This window comes from Panulirus ornatus, chromosome 41 (assembly GCF_036320965.1).
Source record: "Panulirus ornatus isolate Po-2019 chromosome 41, ASM3632096v1, whole genome shotgun sequence".
In the NCBI taxonomy this organism is placed as follows: domain Eukaryota; kingdom Metazoa; phylum Arthropoda; class Malacostraca; order Decapoda; family Palinuridae; genus Panulirus; species Panulirus ornatus.
The window spans coordinates 18145819-18164409 of NC_092264.1; the positions used below are offsets into that span (position 1 = coordinate 18145819).

Consider the following 18591-nt stretch of genomic DNA (forward strand, 5'->3'; position numbering starts at 1 on the left):
ATAAAAAGAGCATGGTTGAGAGAGCAGAAGAGGGTGTTTTGAAATGGTTTGGGCACATGGAGAGAATGAGTGAGGAAAGATTGACCAAGAGGATATATGTGTCAGAGGTGGAGGGAACGAGGAGAAGTGGGAGACCAAATTGGAGGTGGAAAGATGGAGTGAAAAAGATTTTGTGTGATTGGGGCCTGAACATGCAGGAGGGTGAAAGGCGGGCAAGGAATAGAGTGAATTGGATCGATGTGGTATACCGGGGTTGACGTGCTGTCAATGGATTGAATCAGGGCATGTGAAGCGTCTGGGGTAAACCATGGAAAGCTGTGTAGGTATGTATATTTGCGTGTGTGGATGTATGTATATACATGTGTATGGGGGTGGGTTGGGCCATTTCTTTCGTCTGTTTCCTTGCGCTACCTCGCAAACGTGGGAGACAGCGACAAAGCAAAAAATATATATATATATATATATATATATATATATATATATATATATATATATATATATATATATATATATATATATAGATATATATATATACATACATATATGTATATTGGAAAGGATCACAATTTTGCGCGTGATCAAGATATTCCTATGAGTCCACGGGGAAAATGAAACATGAAAAGTTCCCAAGTGCACTTTCGTGTAATAATCACATTATCAGGGGAGACACAAGAGAGAAATATAACAGTCAGTTGATATACATCGAAGAGACGAAGCTAGGACGCCATTTGGTAAATAAGTGGCATCCTAGCTTCGTCTCTTCAATGTATATCAACTGACTGTTATACTCCTCTCTTGTGTCTCCCCTGATGATGTGATTATTACACGAAAGTGCACTTGGGAACTTTTCGTGTTTCATTTTCCCCATGGACTGATAGGAATATATGTATATATATATATATATTTGTGTATATTCTTGCCTTTACTTTCATTCATTTTCTTTTCCAAAATGTCTATGATTTGTATCAAGTTTATGGAGATTACTCATATCTGCGATTGTAAGCAAAGGATCAGAGGTGGTTATGAATTGACCAAGATAGATGAAGTATCCCTACTTGAAATGACTGGGGAGGAATGCTGACCAATTTTATTTCCTGGAAATTCCAGATTATGAAGGGCTTATCACTCTGCAAAAAACGTTGATAGTAATTTTGTTGCATGTGTTAGCAAGGCACTGTATATGTCCTAATGGAGCGGATTATCCTGCCCTTGCTAGCCTTTGGGTTAGTGTTAAGTACTCTGTTACTATAAATATTCTCAAATATGTCAGTGTAGTTTTGGACATTGTTGCAGTTGCATAGAAAAGATGTGCTGATATATGTGGCAGATTGGATTTTGGAAATAAATTATGAATGTAAATTAGATAGAAGTGACAGAAGTTTTTAGCTTGGGTAATTTGAATACATTAGGCATATGTGTAACTGCTGACATTTTTGGAACATTTGATCTAAGTGCAATAAGATCACGCTTGTTTAAAGGTGTATATGATTACATAAACAAAGATGTCAGACCTTTGATGAAAAATTGGTCTTGGAGATGGTCGATTGTAATATATGACATATGTTTGATCCAGGTTGATAGTTGAACAATATCTCAGAGGTGGATGTATTATGACTATTGCATGATGAAAATGAAAGATAATAATGATAATAATGAGGGATTTGTACTTATTAGTAGGCATGCAAAAGAGAGATTGATGTGAATGTTATGAGAGGGTTAGCTGGTGGGATGTCTGATCATTATCTGATGGAGGCCAGGGTGAAAATTTATTAGGACTTTAAGAAAAGAGGAAATGACATGGATGAAAAGAAAGTGGTGAAAGTAAGTGAGTCTGGGAAAGATCCTTGTGTGAAGAGATGCTTGAAGAGTGTTTGTGTAGAATGGCAAGAGGTGTGGCTAAGGAATGGGAAGTGTTTAAAAAGCAGTGTTTACATGTCAGACAAATGTGTGGCATGCAGAAGATGGGCAGATGGGAAAGGGTAGTGAGTGGTTGAATGACAAAGTAAAGCTGCTTTTGAAAGAGATAAAAGAGAGGTGTATAGGGTGTTACTTACATGGAGGGAGTGTAAGTGAGTGGGAGATGTACAAGAGAGAGAGTGGCAGGAGGTCAGTAGGAAGGTGCAGAAGCTAAAAAAGAGGGCAAATGAGAGTTGGAATGACTGAGTATCACCAAACCTTGGGGAGACTGAAGAATGTGTTTTAGGTTAATAGTGTGAGGAAAAACAAGAGAAGATATGGGATCATCAGTGAAGGGGGTAAATGGAGAATTTGTAACAGGCAGTGATGAGGTGAAGAGATGTAGTGAATGCTGTTGATTGTATTTAATGACAGTGGCAGATGTAGCGGATGAGTATTGAATATAGCCCAAATGGTATCATGTTATAACAGGTCTGGAAGGAGAGATAAGGAACATTACCCCATTGCTGTCATTTTGAGATTTAAAAGGCAGTTTTAACATATTAATTTTTATTAATTTTGTAACAATTAATTCTACTTAGAGTGAAGGCATGTTAAAAAAAAGTCCCATAATTGTATATGTAGCAAATAAGCAGAAATTATTTTTTTTAGTTATGTTTCTTTTTCAGATAATGAAACTTGCATTAACTGGAACAAAATATGAAGCTCTCTTGAGTCTGTATCAGTCAGATACTGTCACCTTTGTTGGTGATCAACCCTCTGTGGCAAAGGTAAGACTTGAAACTTATGCATTTGTTTCTGTTTCAATGTTAGAAATTTTCACGCTTTTGGAAATAATCAACTTGAATTGTGGGTACCTGTATTTGGTTATTGGCAGAACCATAAATTATATCCCATAAGATTAACACAGGTCAGAAAAATTCGGCTTTGAGTGTTTGTACAGTATGATTTTAAAGAAGAGCTCTCATTTAACTTCATCTCATATATAGTTTTTCACAAGTCCTTGAATTAACCTAGGCAAAGAACCCACAGCTAGTAATACAATAGTCTCCCCTTGAAAAACACAACTATTTAACAATAATTTGTCTTGAGGTTAGCATGAAAAATCTGCTTTAATCTGCAAAAGTCATAACTTTCTCATACAAGTCTTAAACATGATGCCACCAAATGCTCCACCACATGACAGCCCTACCACCAGTTTCAAATCCCAAAGATCATTTAAAGGTGACCCATTCTCTTTGGGAAGGTGGGCTAGGTGATGTGGTGAAGGCATGTGAAAAGATTACCATAAAAACATGCTTTTCATTGGATCATTGCTGATTCTTTAAGCAAACAACTTATTTGTGCCCACCATTAGTTTAGTCTTAACAAAGTAGTGTACATGGAAGGAGAATCTACTTTCTTAGAAATTGTTTGTTCTCTAACAGAACAACAAACCGTTTAAACACTGTCATGAAGGGAGCAGTCCAGGAGACTCTTCTCTGACTGAGGTCTGAAGATTGGTTCTCTCTTCTCAGGGTTATGCCTCTTTAGCCCTTTCACTGCAGCATTTGTGTGGGATGTTCTCAAATATTATATAGAGTATTCATTTTTTTTATATGATTGATCCTTAAAGAGCATTTTTTTTATTATGATTGATCCTTAAAGAATATATTTCAGTAAGAAAATGGGGACAGAAGCTATTATGAAATTCTGTATGACTGTTTTCAGAGTAAAATGTATGTGGTTGGAATAAGATGGGCAAACTATTGAAAGGGATATGAGGCAAGAGAAAAATTTTATCAAATATTTGAAAGGATGCAAAGAAATGGTTGGAGAGGATGAAGATTAGGGTGTGGTTATGTGTGTGAAAGTAGTTTTAAAGAGCTATGAAAATAATGTGTGCCATGCGGTCCTTTCTCTCATTGCTAAGGAATATATAATTTTCCAGTTGCTGAAGCTTGAAAAAAGAATTCCTGGATTGCTCCTACTGGGTGGTGTTGTGGAAGGTCGGTTCATGAGTTTGGACAACCTTAAACAGTATGCTGCATTGCCATCCCTTCAGACTCTTCATGGTCAGCTTGTTGGCATTCTAGGTTCTCCAGCACAATATCTTTCTCAGAACCTTGATCATCATCAGGTGAGGCATTTTAAGGTATATGTTGTAAGGAAAATTTATCTTAGTATTGACAGAAATATCATGATAGAGGTGTTGGAAAACTACTCTTTTTTATTAAGAGGTAGAAGTGAGGATGGCAAGAAAACTCTTAAAGAATGTTAAGGCTAGGGCTATAGATGGATTGGTGAACAAGATGGTGAAGAGTTCAGGGGAAAGTGCTATTGATTAGATCTGGGAAGTGTGTTTGGAACTTAAAAAAGTGGTCAAGTTCCAGATGGTTGGACAAGGTCTGCAGTTGTTTCATTGGATAATACAGAAGGGAGTAAAACTGAATGTAAGAACTACAGAATTTTTTTTTTTTTTTCTAAACAGTAAGAAAGGTGTTTGAGAAGATATACCTTTACTTTCCTGCCACAGGATCCCCAGGAAGCTGGCTTTGTCCACCAGGTAGGGCCACAAGTCAAGACATTGTGGTGATGATATAAATATATGGTACAGGAGAGAAACCTTTTGAATGTTCACATTGCCAAAAGACTTTTAACCGGAGGAATGATTTAGAGAAGCACATGATTATTCACACAGGAGAGAAGCCATATGCATGTTCACATTGTGAGAGGACCTTCTCTCACAGGAGTTATTTAGTGCAGCACATTGCTCTTTATATGGGAGAGAAGCCATATGAATGTTGACAGAAGGGAGTAAAATTGAATGTAAGAACTACAGAATTTTTTTTTCTAAACAGTAAACAAGGTGTTTGAAAAGATTAGCCTTTACTTTCCTGCCCCAGGATCCCCAGGAAGCTGGCTTTGTGCACCAGGCAGGGCCACAAGTCAAGATTATGGTATTTTTTATTTCTATTTATTTTGCTTTGTCGCTGTCTCCCGCGTTAGCGAGGTAGCGCAAGGAAACAGATGAAAGAATGGCTTAACCCACCCACATACACATGTATATACATACACGTCCACACACGCAAATATGCATACCTATACATCTCAATGTACACATATATATATATATACACACACACAGACATATACATATATACACATTTACATAATTCATACTGTCTGCCTTTATTTATTCCCATCACCACCTTGCCACACATGGAATAACAACCCCCTCCCCCCCTCATGTGTGCGAGGTAGCACAAGGCAAAGACAACAAAGGCCCCATTCGTTCACACTCAGTCTCTAGCTGTCATGTAATAATGCACCGAAACCACAGCTCCCTTTCCACATCCAGGCCCCACACAACTTTCCATGGTTTACCCCTGACGCTTCACATGCCCTGGTTCAGTCCATTGACAGCACATCGACCCCGGTATACCACATCGTTCCAGTTCACTCTATTCCTTGCACACCTTTCACCCCCCTGCATTTTCAGGCCCGGATCACTCAAAATCTTTTTCACTCCATCTTTCCACCTCCAATTTTGTCTCCCACTTCTCCTCGTTCCCTCCACCTCTGACACATATATCCTCTTGGTCAATCTTTCCTCACTCATTCTCTCCATGTGACCAAACCATTTCAAAACACCCTCTTCTGCTCTCTCAACCACACTTTTTATTTCCACACATCTCACCCTTACATTGCTTACTCGATCAAACCACCTCACACCACATATTGTCCTCAAACATCTCATTTCCAGCACATCCACCCTCCTGCGCACAACTCTATCCATAGCCCACGCCTCGCAACCATACAACATTGTTGGAACCACTATTCCTTCAAACATACCCATTTTTGCTTTCCGAGATAATGTTCTCGACTTCCAAACATTTTTCAAGGCTCCCAGAATTTTCGCCCCCTCCCCTACCCTATGATTCACTTCCGTTTCCATGGTTCCATCCGCTGCCAGATCCACTCCCAGATGTCTAAAACACTTTACTTCCTCCAGTTTTTCTCCATTCAAACTTACCTCCCAATTGACTTGACCCCTCAACCCTACTGTACCTAATAACCTTGCTCTTATTCACATTTACTCTTAACTTTCTTCTTTCACACACTTTACCAAACTCAGTCACCAGCTTCTGCAGTTTCTCCCATGAATCAGCCACCAGCGCTGTATCATCAGCGAACAACAACTGACTCACTTCCCAAGCTCTCTCATCCACAACAGACTGCATACTTGCCCCTCTTTCCAAAACTCTTGCATTCACCTCCCTAACAACCCCATCCATAAACAAATTAAACAACCATGGAGACATCACACACCCCTGCCGCAAACCTACATTCACTGAGAACCAATCAATTTCCTCTCCTCCTACACGTACACATCCTTACATCCTCGATAAAAACTTTTCACTGCTTCTAACAACTTTCCTCCCACCCCATATATTCTTAATACCTTCCACAGAGCATCTCTATCAACTCTATCATATGCCTTCTTCAGATCCATAAATGCTACATACAAATCCATTTGCTTTTCTAAGTATTTCTCACATACATTCTTCAAAGCAAACACCTGATACACATATCCTCTATCACTTCTGAAACCACACTGCTCTTCCCCAATCTGATGCTCTGTACATGCCTTCACCCTCTCAATCAATACCCTCCCATATAATTTACCAGGAATACTCAACAAACTTATACCTCTGTAATTTGAGCACTCACTTTTATCCCCTTTGCCTTTGTACAATGGCACTATGCAAGCATTCCGCCAATCCTCAGGCACCTCACCATGAATCATACATACATTAAATAACCTTACCAACCAGTCAACAATACAGTCACCCCCTTTTTTAATAAATTCCACTGCAATACCATCCAAACCTGCTGCCTTGCCGACTTTCATCTTCCGCAAAGCTTTTACTACCTCCTCTCTGTTAACCAAATCAATTCCCTAACCCTCTCACTTTGCACACCACCTCGACCAAAACACCCTATATCTGCCACTCTATCATCAAACACATTCAACAAACCTTCAAAATACTCACTCCATCTCCTTCTCACATCACCACTACTTGTTATCACCTCCCCATTAGCCCCCTTCACTGAAGTTCCCATTCGTTCCTTTGTCTTACGCACTTTGTTTACCTCCTTCCAAAACATCTTTTTATTATCCCTGAAATTTAATGATACTCTCTCACCCCAACTCTCATTTGCCTTCCTTTTCACCTCTTGCACCTTTCTCTTGACCTCCTGCCTCTTTCTTTTATACATTTCCCACTCATTTGCATTCTTTCCCTGCAAAAATCGTCCAAATGCCTCTCTCTTCTCTTTCACTTGTAATCTTACTTCTTCATCCCACCACTCACTACCCTTTATATTGCGGTGATGATATGAATATATGATACAGGAGAGAAACCTTTTGAATGTTCACATTGCCGAAAGACTTTTAAACGAAGGAATGATTTAGAGCAGCACATGATTATTCACACAGGAGAGAAGCCATATCCATGTTCACATCGTGAAAGAACCTTCTCTCACAAGAGTTATTTAGTGCAGCACATTGCTCTTTATACAGGAGAAAAGCCATATGAATGTTCACAGTGTCAAAAGACTTTTAACCGGAGGAATGATTTAGAGCAGCACATGATTATTCACACAGGAGAGAAGCCATATGCATGTTCACATTGTGAAAGGACCTTCTCTCAAGAGTTATTTAGTGCAGCACATTGCTCTTTATACAGGAGAAAAGCCATATGAATGTTCACAGAAGGGAGTAAAACTGAATGTAAGAACTACAAAATTTTTTTTTTCTAAACAGTAAGCAAGGTGTTTGAAAAGATATACCTTTACTTTCCTGCCCCAGGATCCCCAGGAAGCTGGCTTTGTGCACCAGGCAGGGCCACAAGTCAAGACATTGTGGTGATGATATAAGTATATGATGCAGGAGAGAAACCTTTTGAATGTTCACATTGCCAAAAGACTTTTAAACGAAGGAATTATTTAGAGCAGCACATGATTATTCACACAGGAGAGAAGCCATATGAAATGTTTACATTGTGAAAGGACCTTCTCTCAAGAGTTATTTAGTGCAGCACATTGCTTTTTATATGGGAGAGAAGCCATATGAATGTTCACAGTGCCAAAAGACTTTTAACTAGAGGAATGATTTAGAGCAGCACATGATTATTCACACAGGAGAGAAGCTATATGCATGTACAAATTGTGAAAGGACCTTCTCTCACAATAGTTAGTGCAGCATATTGCTCTTTATACGGGAGAGAAGCCATATGAATGTTCACAGAAGGGAGTAAAACAATGTAAGAACTACAGAATTTTTTCTTTTTTTTAAACAGTAAGCAAGGTGTTTGAAAAGGTATACCTTTACTTTTCTGCCCCAGAATCCCCAGGAAGCTGGCTTTGTGCACCAGGCAGGGCCACAAGTCAAGACATTGTGGTGATGATATAAATATATGATACAGGAGAGAAGCCTTTTGAATGTTCACATTACCAAAATCTTTTAACCGGAGGAATGACTTAGAGCAGCACATGATTATTCACACAGGAGAGAAGCCATATCCATGTTCACATTGTGAAAGGGCCTTCTCACAAGAGTTATTTAGTGCAGCACATTGCTCTTTATACAGGAGAGAAGCCATATGAATGTTCAGTGCCAAAAGACTTTTCACAAGAGGAATGATTTAGAGCAGCACATGATTATTCACACAGGAGAGAAGCCATATGCATGTTCACATTGTGAAAGGACCTTCTCTCAAGAGTTATTTAGTGCAGCACATTGTTCTTTATACAGGAGATAAGCCATATGAATGTTCACAGAAGGGAGTAAAACAATGTAAGAACTACAGATTTTTTTTTTTTCTAAACAGTGAGCAAGGTGTTTGAAAAGATATACCTTTACTTTCCTGTCCCAGGATCCCAGGAAGCTGGCTTTGTGCACCAGGCAGGGCCACAAGTCAAGACATTGTGGTGATGATATAAATATATGATACAGGAGAGAAACCTTTTGAATGTTCACATTGCCAAAAGACTTTTAACTGGAGGAATGATTTAGAGCAGCAGATGATTATTCACACAGGAGAGAAGCCATATGCATGTTCACATTGTGAAAGGACCTTCTCTCAAGAGTTATATAGTGCAGCACATTGATCTTTATACAGTAGAGAAGCCATATTAATGTTCACAATGCCAAAAGACTTTTTCCCAGAGGAGTACTTTGATGCAGTATATGACTGTTCACACAGGAGATAAGCCACTTGAATGTTCACAGTGCCAAAAGACCTTTGCTTTGAGGAGTAGTTTAGTGCAACACATGAATGTTCACACAGGAGAGAGGCCATATGTAAGTACACATTGCATAAAAACTTTCTCTTGAAAGAATTATTTAATGCAGTACATGAATATTCATACAAGAGAGGAGTTACATGAATGTTCCCTATGCAAAAAGACCTGTGCCTCCAAGAATAATCTAGTGCGGCACATTGAACGTCACAAATGAAAGAGGTCTTTTAACAGTGTTCTCTCTGCTCAAAGCACATCTTGCAATGACAGTAGTCAGTTTGATGAGGTGAAGTCCTGCCAAGAAGGTTTTGAAGACCATTTCATGTCCCAGTTGACAGTAATGAAGTCTGATAAACTTGAAAAAATTAAACAGGAAGCTGGTAATGGTACACAGTCTAATATATATAACATGGACAATAGTGCTGAAGTGAACAAAATTGTCCCCAAGTTATCCTTAAAATCTGAGATAGACAATGTTGTTATCATTAAGGAAGAAGTGCAGGTACTGAATGGACTCGTTTGAAGCTAGAAGTTCTTTGGAAGGGCTGTACTTTCTTTTGTCATCTGACAGCGAGACAGCTTTGGTAAAGGTGATTTTTCACTTAAGGTATATATATATATATATATATATATATATATATATATATATATATATATATATATGATGGAGTGTGCAAAAGATGCTTGTGGCATGAGAAGTGTGGGAGGTGGGTTGATTAGAAAGGGTAGTGAGTGGTGGGATGAAGAAGTAAGAGTATTAGTGAAAGAGAAGAGAGAGGCATTTGGACGATCTTTGCTGGGAAAAAATGCAGTTGAGTGGGAGATGTATAAAAGAAAGAGACAGGAGGTCAAGAGAAAGGTGCAAGAGGTGAAAAAGAGGGCAAATGAGAGTTGGGGTGAGAGAGTACCATTATATTTTAGGGAGAATAAAAAGATGTTCTGGAAGGAGGTAAATAAAGTGCGTAAGACAAGGGAGCAAATGGGAACTTCAGTGAAGGGCGCTAATGGGGAGGTGATAACAAGTAGTGGTGATGTGAGAAGGAGATGGAGTGAGTATTTTGAAGGTTTGTTGAATGTGTTTGATGATAGAGTGGCAGATATAGGTTGTTTTGGTCGAGGTGGTGTGCAAAGTGAGAGGGTTAGGGAAAATGATTTGGTAAACAGAGAAGAGGTAGTAAAAGCTTTGATGAGGATGAAAGCCAGCAAGGCAGCAGGTTTGGATGGTATTGCAGTGGAATCTATTAAAAAAGGGGGTGACTGTATTGTTGACTGGTTGGTAAGGTTATTTAATGTATGTATGACTCATGGTGAGGTGCCTGAGGATTGGCGGAATGCGTGCATAGTGCCATTGTACAAAGGCAAAGGGGATAAGAGTGAGTGCTCAAATTACAGAGGTATAAGTTTGTTGAGTATTCCTGGTAAATTATATGGGAGGGTATTGATTGAGAGGGTGAAGGCATGTACAGAGCATCAGATTGGGGAAGAGCAGTGTGTTTTCAGAAGTGGTAGAGTATGTGTGGATCAGGTGTTTGCTTTGAAGAATGTATGTGAGAAATACTTAGAAAAGCAAATGGATTTGTATGTAGCGTTTATGGATCTGGAGAAGGCATATGATAGAGTTGATAGAGATGCTCTGTGGAAGGTATTAAGAATATATGGTGTGGGAGGCAAGTTGTTAGAAGCAGTGAAAAGTTTTTATCGAGGATGTAAGGCATGTGCACATGTAGGAAGAGAGGAAAGTGATTGGTTCTCAGTGAATGTAGGTTTGCAGCAGGGGTGTGTGATGTCTCCATGGTTGTTTAATTTGTTTATGGATGGGGTTGTTAGGGAGGTGAATGCAAGAGTTTTGGAAAGACGGGCAAGTATGAAGTCTGTTGGGGATGAGAGAGCTTGGGAAGTGAGTCAGTTGTTGTTCACTGATGATACAGCGCTGGTGGCTGATTCATGTGAGAAACTGCAGAAGCTGGTGACTGAGTTTGGTAAAGTGTGTGAAAGAAGAAAGTTAAGAGTAAATGTGAATAAGAGCAAGGTTATTAGGTACAGTAGGGTTGAGGGTCAAGTCATTTGGGAGGTAAGTTTGAATGAAGAAAAACTGGACGAAGTAAAGTGTTTTAGATATCTGGGAGTGGATCTGGCAGCGGACGGAACTATGGAAACGGAAGTGAATCATAGGGTGGGGGAGGGGGCGAAAATCCTGGGAGCCTTGAAGAATGTGTGGAAGGCGAGAACATTATCTCGGAAAGGAAAAATGGGTATGTTTGAAGGAATAGTGGTTCCAACAATGTTGTATGGTTGCGAGGCGTGGGCTATGGATAGAGTAGTGTGCAGGAGGGTGGATGTGCTGGAAATGAGATGTTTAAGGACAATGTGTGGTGTGAGGTGGTTTGATCGAGTAAGTAATGTAAGGGTAAGAGAGATGTGTGGAAATAAAAAGAGCGTGGTTGAGAGAGTAGAAGAGGGTGTTTTGAAATGGTTTGGGCACATGGAGGGAATGAGTGAGGAAAGATTGACCAAGAGGATATATGTGTCGGAGGTGGAGGGTACGAGGAGAAGTGGGAGACCAAATTGGAGGTGGAAAGATGGAGTGAAAAAGATTTTGAGTGATCGGGGCCTGAACATGCAGGAGGGTGAAAGGCGGGCAAGGAATAGAGTGAATTGGATCGATGTGGTATACCGGGGTTGACGTGCTGTCAGTGGATTGAATCAGGGCATGTGAAGCGTCAGGGGTAAACCATGGAAAGTTGTGTGGGGCCTGGATGTGGAAAGGAAGCTGTGGTTTCGGGCATTATTGCATGACAGCTAGAGACTGAGTGTGAACGAATGGGGCCTTTGTTGTCTTTTCCTAGCGCTACCTCGCACACATGAGGGGGGAGGGGGATGGTATTCCATGTGTGGCGAGGTGGCTATGGGAATAAATAAAGGCAGACAGTGTGAATTGTGTGCATGGGTATATATGTATGTGTCTGTGTGTGTATATATATGTGTACATTGAGATGTATTGGTATGTATATTTGCATGTGTGGACGTGTATGTATATACATATGTATGGGGGTGGGTTGGGCCATTTCTTTCGTCTGTTTCCTTGCGCTGCCTCGCAAACGCGGGAAACAGCGACAAAGCAAAATGAATATAAATAAATATATATATATATATATATATATATATATATATATATATATATTATTATTATTTATTTTTTATTATACTTTGTCGCTGTCTCCTGCGTTTGCGAGGTAGCGCAAGGAAACAGACGAAAGAAATGGCCCAACCCCCCCCATACACATGTATATACATGCGTCCACACACGCAAATATACATACCTACACAGCTTTCCATGGTTTACCCCAGACGCATCACATGCCTTGCTTCAATCCACTGACAGCACGTCAACCCCGGTATACCATATCGCTCCAATTCACTCTATTCCTTGCCCTCCTTTCACCCTCCTGCATGTTCAGGCCCCGATCACACAAAATCTTTTTCACTCCATCTTTCCACCTCCAATTTGGTCTCCCTCTTCTCCTTGTTCCCTCCACCTCCGACACATATATCCTCTTGGTCAATCTTTCCTCACTCATCCTCTCCATGTGCCCAAACCACTTCAAAACACCCTCTTCTGCTCTCTCAACCATGCTCTTTTTATTTCCACACATCTCTCTTACCCTTACGTTACTCACTCGATCAAACCACCTCACACCACACATTGTCCTCAAACATCTCATTTCCAGCACATCCATCCTCCTGCGCACAACTCTATCCATAGCCCACGCCTCGCAACCATACAACATTGTTGGAACCACTATTCCTTCAAACATACCCATTTTTGCTTTCCGAGATAATGTTCTCGACTTCCACACATTCTTCAAGGCCCCCAGGATTTTCGCCCCCTCCCCCACCCTATGATCCACTTCCGCTTCCATGGTTCCATCCGCTGCCAGATCCACTCCCAGATATCTAAAACACTTCTCTTCCTCCAGTTTTTCTCCATTCAAACTCACCTCCCAATTGACTTGACCCTCAACCCTACTGTACCTAATAACCTTGCTCTTATTCACATTTACTCTTAACTTTCTTCTTCCACACACTTTTCCAAACTCAGTCACCAGCTTCTGCAGTTTCTCACATGAATCAGCCACCAGCGCTGTATCATCAGCGAACAACAACTGACTCACTTCCCAAGCTCTCTCATCCCCAACAGACTTCATACTTGCCCCTCTTTCCAAAACTCTTGCATTTACCTCCCTAACAACCCCATCCATAAACAAATTAAACAACCATGGAGACATCACACACCCCTGCCGCAAACCTACATTCACTGAGAACCAATCACTTTCCTCTCTTCCTACACGTACACATGCCTTACATCCTCGATAAAAACTTTTCACTGCTTCTAACAACTTTCCTCCCACACCATATATTCTTAATACCTTCCACAGAGCATCTCTATCAACTCTATCATATGCCTTCTCCAGATCCATAAATGCTACATACAAATCCATTTGCTTTTCTAAGTATTTCTCACATACATTCTTCAAAGCAAACACCTGATCCACACATCCTCTACCACTTCTGAAACCACACTGCTCTTCCCCAATCTGATGCTCTGTACATGCCTTCACCCTCTCAATCAATACCCTCCCATATAATTTACCAGGAATACTCAACAAACTTATACCTCTGTAATTTGAGCACTCACTCTTATCCCCTTTGCCTTTGTACAATGGCACTATGCACGCATTCCGCCAATCCTCAGGCACCTCACCATGAGTCATACATACATTAAATAACCTTACCAACCAGTCAACAATACAGTCACCCCCTTTTTTAATAAATTCCACTGCAATACCATCCAAACCTGCTGCCTTGCCGGCTTTCATCTTCCGCAAAGCTTTCACTACCTCTTCTCTGTTTACCAAATCATTTTCCCTAACCCTCTCACTTTGCACACCACCTCGACCAAAACACCCTATATCTGCCACTCTATCATCAAACACATTCAACAAACCTTCAAAATACTCACTTCATCTCCTTCTCACATCACCACTACTTGTTATCACCTCCCCATTTGCGCCCTTCACTGAAGTTCCCATTTGCGCCCTTGTCTTACGCACTTTATTTACCTCCTTCCAGAACATCTTTTTATTCTCCCTAGAATTTAATGATACTCTCTCACCCCAACTCTCATTTGCCCTTTTTTTCACCTCTTGCACCTTTCTCTTGACCTCCTGTCTCTTTCTTTTATACATCTCCCACTCAATTGCATTTTTTCCCTGCAAAAATCGTCCAAATGCCACTCTCTTCTCTTTCACTAATACTCTTACTTCTTCATCCCACCACTCACTACCCTTTCTAATCAACCCACCTCCCACTCTTCTCATGCCACAAGCATCTTTTGCGCAATCCATCACTGATTCCCTAAATACATCCCATTCCTCCCCCACTCCCCTTACTTCCATTGTTCTCACCTTTTTCCATTCTGTACTCAGTCTCTCCTGGTACTTCCTCACACAGGTCTCCTTCTCAAGCTCACTTACTCTCACCACCCTCTTCACCCCAACATTCACTCTTCTTTTCTGAAAACCCATACAAATCTTCACCTTAGCCTCCACAAGATAATGATCAGACATCCCTCCAGTTGCACCTCTCAGCACATTAACATCCAAAAGTCTCTCTTTCGCACGCCTGTCAATTAACACGTAATCCAATAACGCTCTCTGGCCATCTCTCCTACTTACATAAGTATACTTATGTATATCTCGCTTTTTAAACCAGGTATTCCCAATCATCAGTCCTTTTCTAGCACATAAATCTACAAGCTCTTCACCATTTCCATTTACAACACTGAACACCCCATGTATACCAATTATTCCCTCAACTGCCACATTACTCACCTTTGCATTCAAATCACCCATCAGTATGACCTGGTCTCGTGCATCAAAACCACTAACACACTCATTCAGCTGATCCCAAAACACTTGCCTCTCTTGATCTTTCTTCTCATGCCCAGGTGCATATGCACCAATAATCACCCACCTCTCTCCATCAACTTTCAGTTTTACCTATATTAATCGAGAATTTACTTTCTTACACTCTATCACATACTCCCACAACTCCTGTTTCAGGAGTATTGCTACTCCTTCCCTTGCTCTTGTCCTCTCACCAACCCCTGACTTTACTCCCCAGACATTCCCAAACCACTCTTCCCCTTTACCCTTGAGCTTCGTTTCACTCAGAGCCAAAACATCCAGGTTCCTTTCCTCAAACATACTACCTATCTCTCCTTTTTTCACATCTTGGTTACATCCACACACATTTAGGCTCCCCACTCTGAGCCTTCGAGGAGGATGAGCACTCCCTGCGTGACTCCTTCTTCTGTTTCCCATTTTAGAAAATTAATACAAGGAGGGGAGGATTTCTGGCCCCCCGCTCCCGTCCCCTCTAGTCGCTTTCTACGACACGCGAGGAATACGTGGGAAGTATTCTTTCACCCCTATCCCCAGGGATAATATACATATATATATACATATACACACACATAAGAGCAAGGTTATTAGGTACAGTAGGGGTGAGGGTCAAGTCAATTGGGAGGTGAGTTTGAATGGAGAAAAACTGGAGGAAGTGAAGTGTTTTAGATATCTGGGAGTGGATCTGTCAGCGGATGGAACCATGGAAGCGGAAGTGGATCATAGGGTGGGGGAGGGGGCGAAAATTTTGGGAGCCTTGAAAAATGTGTGGAAGTCGAGAACATTATCTCGGAAAGCAAAAATGGGTATGTTTGAGGGAATAGTGGTTCCAACAATGCTGTATGGTTGCGAGGCGTGGGCTATGGATAGAGATGTGCGCAGGAGGATGGATGTGCTGGAAATGAGATGTTTGAGGACAATGTGTGGTGTGAGGTGGTTTGAGCGAGTAAGTAACGTAAGGGTAAGAGAGATGTGTGGAAATAAAAAGAGCGTGGTTGAGAGAGCAGAAGAGGGTGTTTTGAAATGGTTTGGGCACATGGAGAGAATGAGTGAGGAGAGATTGACCAAGAGGATATATGTGTCGGAGGTGGAGGGAACGAGGAGAAGAGGGAGACCAAATTGGAGGTGGAAAGATGGAGTGAAAAAGATTTTGTGTGATCGGGGCCTGAACATGCAGGAGGGTGAAAGGAGGGCAAGAAATAGAGTGAATTGGAGTCATGTGGTATACAGGGGTTGACGTGCTGTCAGTGGATTGAAGCAAGGCATGTGAAGCGTCTGGGGTAAACCGTGGAAAGCTGTGTAGGTATGTATATTTGCGTGTGTGGACGTGTGTATGTACATGTGTATGGGGGGGGGGGGGTTGGGCCATTTCTTTCGTCTGTTTCCTTGCGCTACCTCGCAAACGCGGGAGACAGCGACAAAGTATAAAAAAAAAAAAAAAAAAAAAAAAAACACACACACACACATACACACACACACGCACATATACACACACACACACATACATATATATACATATGAGAAATGTAAGAAACAATTTAGAAAACTGAAACTTCTAGCTTGAAATGAATGAAAAAAAAGAATGTCACATAATGGTTCAACCTCTGGCTATGGAAAAAAGGAAATGTATAATTTATTTACACAAACGTCAATAGCAGTTCTCATCAATTTAACCACTGTATCAATAAGCTTCAATGTCTAAGCTACATTTTTCTCCAATTTCACTATTTTCCTTCACATTTTCAATTGTGTCTGAAGGTTCTACTTCAAGAGTGATTGTTTTTCCAGTAAGGGTCTTCACATCTTGGTTACATCCACACTCATTTAGGCACCCCACTCTGAGCCTTCGAGGAGGATGCTTTACTTGTGGTGCTGACTTCCCTCTTTAAATTTGATCGCCGTTTCCCGCGTAGTTCACTTTCTTATCAAATGCTCTTGATGACGTCGAAGGCCACGACGAAGGATTCACCTAAATCTCATATATATATATATATATATATATATATATATATATATATATATATATATATATATATATATATATATATATATTTATTTTGCTTTGTCGCTGTCTCCCGCATTAGCGAGGTAGCGCAAGGAAACAGACGAAAGAATGGCCCAACCCACCCACATACACATGTATATACATACACGTCCACACACGCAAATATACATACCTATACATCTCAATGTACACATATATATACACACACAGACATATATATGTATACACATGAACATAATTCATACTTTCTGCCTTTATTCATTCCCATCGCCACCTCGCCACACATGGAATAACAACCCCATCCCCCCTCATGTGTGCGAGGTAGCGCTAGGAAAAGACAACAAAGGCCCCATTCGTTCACACTCATTCTCTAGCTGTCATGTAATAATGCACCGAAACCACAGCTCCCTTTCCACATCCAGGCCCCACAGAACTTTCCATGGTTTACCCCTGACGCTTCACATGCCCTGGTTCAATCCATTGACAGCACGTCGACCCCGGTATACCACATCGTTCCAATTCACTCTATTCCTTGCACGCCTTTCACCCTCCTGCATGTTCAGGCCCCGATCACTCAAAATCTTTTTCACTCCATCTTTCCACCCCCAATTTGGTCTCCCACTTCTCCTTGTTCCCTCCACCTCCGACACATATATCCTCTTGGTCAGTCTTTCCTCACTCATTCTCTCCTTGTGACCAAACCATTTCAAAACACCCTCTTCTCTCTCAACCACATTCTTTTTATTTCCACACATCTCTCTTACCCTTACATTACTTACTCGGTCAAACCTCCTCACACCACATATTGTCCTCAAACATCTCATTTCCAGCACATCCACCCTCCTAAGCACAACTCTATCCATAGCCCACGCCTCACAGCCATACAACATTGTTGGAACCACTATTCCTTCAAACATGCCCATTTTTGCTCTCTGAGATAATGTTCTCGACTTCCAAACATTCTTCAAGGCTCCCAGAATTTTCGCCCCCTCCCCCACCCTATGATCCACTTCCGCTTCCATGGTTCCATCCGCTGCCAGATCCACTCCCAGATATCTAAAACACTTTACTTCCTCCAGTTTTCCTCCATTCAAACTCACCTCCCAATTGACTTGACCCTCAACCCTACTGTACACAATAACCTTGCCTTATTCACATTTACTCTTAACTTTCTTCTTTCACACACTTTACCAAACTCAGTCACCAGCTTCTGCAGTTTCTCACATGAATCAGCCACCAGCGCTGTATCATCAGTGAACAACAACTGACTCACTTCCCAGGCTCTCTCATCCACAACAGACTGCATACTTGCCCCTCTTTCCAAAGCTCTTGCATTCACCTCCCTAACAACCCCATCCATAAACAAATTAAACAACCATGGAGACATCACACACCCCTGCCGCAAACCTACATTCACTA

General features: G+C 41.0%; 1 protein-coding gene across 3 annotated transcripts in view; it reads left to right on the forward strand.

The window, feature by feature from the left end:
* Window positions 1–18591, forward strand: part of LOC139761728 (probable serine hydrolase) — a 54402-nt gene that overhangs the window by 29523 nt on the left and 6288 nt on the right. For 2 of the 3 annotated variants that reach the window (XM_071686124.1, XM_071686129.1), the window contains exons 4-5: window positions 2586–2687; window positions 3848–4036. In XM_071686124.1, coding sequence (XP_071542225.1) covers window positions 2586–2687; window positions 3848–4036 — 291 coding nt within the window. Of the gene's footprint in view, window positions 1–2585; window positions 2688–3847; window positions 4037–4432; window positions 4759–18591 lie in introns of those variants that run through there. The other variant, XM_071686128.1, reaches the window with a different exon arrangement.